The sequence below is a fragment of the Rosa chinensis genome, chromosome 6 (assembly GCF_002994745.2).
Source record: "Rosa chinensis cultivar Old Blush chromosome 6, RchiOBHm-V2, whole genome shotgun sequence".
NCBI classification, from domain to species: domain Eukaryota; kingdom Viridiplantae; phylum Streptophyta; class Magnoliopsida; order Rosales; family Rosaceae; genus Rosa; species Rosa chinensis.
Genome location: NC_037093.1, coordinates 24,788,470 through 24,791,033, shown reverse-complemented (window position 1 = coordinate 24,791,033; position 2,564 = coordinate 24,788,470). Strand labels below are relative to the sequence as shown.

The 2,564-nt window shown below is 37.3% G+C and overlaps 1 protein-coding gene across 1 annotated transcript; it reads right to left on the bottom strand.

Annotated features, from left to right (window-relative positions):
* Nucleotides 1–599: 599 nt before the first annotated feature.
* LOC112171107 (agamous-like MADS-box protein AGL80) lies at nucleotides 600–1,055 on the bottom strand. Its single transcript, XM_024308341.1, has one exon. The coding sequence runs from the start codon at nucleotides 1,053–1,055 to the stop codon at nucleotides 600–602; it is 456 nt and encodes a 151-aa protein (XP_024164109.1).
* Between the last annotated feature and the right edge of the window lie 1,509 nt (nucleotides 1,056–2,564).

Below are 2,564 nucleotides of genomic sequence, written 5' to 3'. Positions count from 1 at the left end.
TAAACACCAATAATTATGAAATACATAACCAAAAACAATAATTGTCCCAAACAAACAAAAAAAACCAATAATAATCAAGTAAACCAGTTCCATTTCACAAACATAAGCAATATATCCAGAAGAAACAACCATAAAATAAATTAAACAGTCATGCAAGAAAACCAAATCAAAAGAAAATTGTCCGGAATTAAAAATATAAAAAAAACACACACACAACAAAAGAAACTCAAGCCATGAATTCTTCAAGGGAAACGAAGGGACGAATCATTTGGTCATGTGTCATTGCCGTTGTTGTAGTCTATGAATGCTCTTGGTGGAAGTGGTGGTAGCGGGTGCAAGAAATCCATCTTCTGTGGCAACGGTGGGTTCATGATGTCCATGAACCAGGGTTGCTGTTGAAGCATCTGCTGCTGCCTTTGCTCCTCAATCTGCATCATCTGGTAATGCATATGCTCCATACTCTGTGCCTCCACAGGGATATGGTGTTGCTGCTGCTCCACGCCTCTACTGGATCCCTCACCAAATGCACACATTGTTGTCAGGTTGAGCTCTACCGTAGCTGGTGCAGCTTGCACCTGGTTGAGCTGGTTCTCCTCCTGCTATTTGATATCTAACTCCTTGAGGTTCTGTTCGATTATAAAAGTGAGGTCACTCAGATCCTTCAATTCAAGATCAGATAGGGTTTTCCCCTTCAAGCAGTCGAACATGACTTGAGTGATCTGCTTCTCCTGGTTGTCTCTTTTCAGCTTTATGATTTTCTCTTGGATTTTGTCTATTTGTTGTCGTAAGAAGGTCTCCTGATTGACCATATTTCTTGTCTTGTCCATCTCCGGCATATCTTGGAACCTTGTTAGCATTTGGTGGACTTCTGGATGACTTGGGAAGACCTTCGACTCGACTTCAAAGGGACTATAGATGACCGCCGCAGCCTTGATGTCACAGAGAGCGGTAATCTCGTATACCTTCTTCAGAAGGCCCTTATTTCTTTTCTTAAATGTGTTTCTTCTGGAACACGCATTGGCGATGTACTGCAGTCTCAACTTTCTTCTAGCCATGGATGATTAACTGGTAAAGAAAATGGTGAGAAGATAGGGATCAAACAAGGGAAGGAAGAAAGAGCTTTGCTTTCTTAGAGCGGAGAGAAATGAACTACTGGGTTTGCTATATATAGCGCGGCAAATGGGTACCTAAATCAAATTTGGCTAGAGTTGTGTCCTGATTTGAAAAATGTGTCCACTCTTAAAATGAGACAGATAAATTTTGTTGGTGTACCTAGGATGTGAAATTTAATGAGCGCTTACGCTTACGCATGTATTGATGGGACCAAATCATTATTAGGTTGGTTTAATTTTTGTAATTGAAATGGAAATTAACTTTATATAAGAATTGGGCATTATTCATTGAATTTCAAAAATGAAAATGGGCCTTAGAATATGGTGACTATATAAATGGTAATTAAAGTGAGTTATTAAAAAAATTGGGTCATAGATACCCTGCAACAAAAATGTTTGACGAGTTGTCTACATGCAATTAAAATTTTTAATTTATTTGTTTTCTATTTTGATCACCCATTGGTTTTTATGGTAAATTTTGTTACCTTTTAAATGCATACATACAAAAAAGCCTAGTTTTATGTATTGCATTTTTTATTTCAAACTCCGTCGTTGCTTCCATCTTTAAAAAAAATTCAGTTATAAGTGAATCCAGCCCTTTATGGTTTGAGAATTCAAAGCTTTCCTTATATACTTTTGATTGTTGTTGTTCTCTTATCTTTGACACCACTATTAATTTTTTAAAAAAAAAAAGTTGGATAAAAACGAAAGAAAAAACTCTTAAAAAAAAATTGGCCGACACTGCCTAGCTCGTCTTCATACCATCGATCCCTCGATCATTTTTTCTCACTTAATTTTCAGCTTATAAGTGTGAGTTATTAACCGAAATTATGAGTGAAATTAACATTTCTTTAGATTTGGAGTTAAAAACAAAACCTGAAATCAGAGATATGATCTTTTAGACATATTCAAAATGCTACTGTGAAAACTGAAAAGGGATGGCCATGAGATATGTACAAATGAAAATTGAAAAAGAATAAAAGTACAAAACGTAGGGGGACATAAGAGTAATTAAGTCAGAAAGCATGAACAATTTGAAACAAAATTTTTGCTAAATCATAGTTTGGAAAACTCATACTATTTTTATTAGGGTTTTTTGCACCAACAGTGTCTGAAGACTTGGGTGACTGACAATATGATACCCGAACTCAAAAAGTTATCAGAGTAATACCCAGACTCAATTTTTTGTATCAACGTGGTACCTACTTCAATTTTTTGTCACGGTGCCGTCAATACTGATCACGTGCGTCGGACGTGAGTAGCAAAATAAGGACAAAAATGACTTTTCACTCCTCCACCCCCGTTAGAATCAAATCCACCAATCCAATCACCGTAATTCTCTCCTCTCTCCCTTCCACTTCTCTCTCCCATCATCGGAGACCACCATTCCCGGCCACCAGTTCACGGCACACCCACCACCAAGCGATTCAGGACCCAATTCCGATCAAAACC

What these genes read in the sequence shown, in the direction of transcription:
- LOC112171107 (XM_024308341.1), bottom strand. Translation starts at nt 1,055, where the DNA reads ATGGCTAGAAGAAAGTTGAGACTGCAGTACATCGCCAATGCGTGTTCC.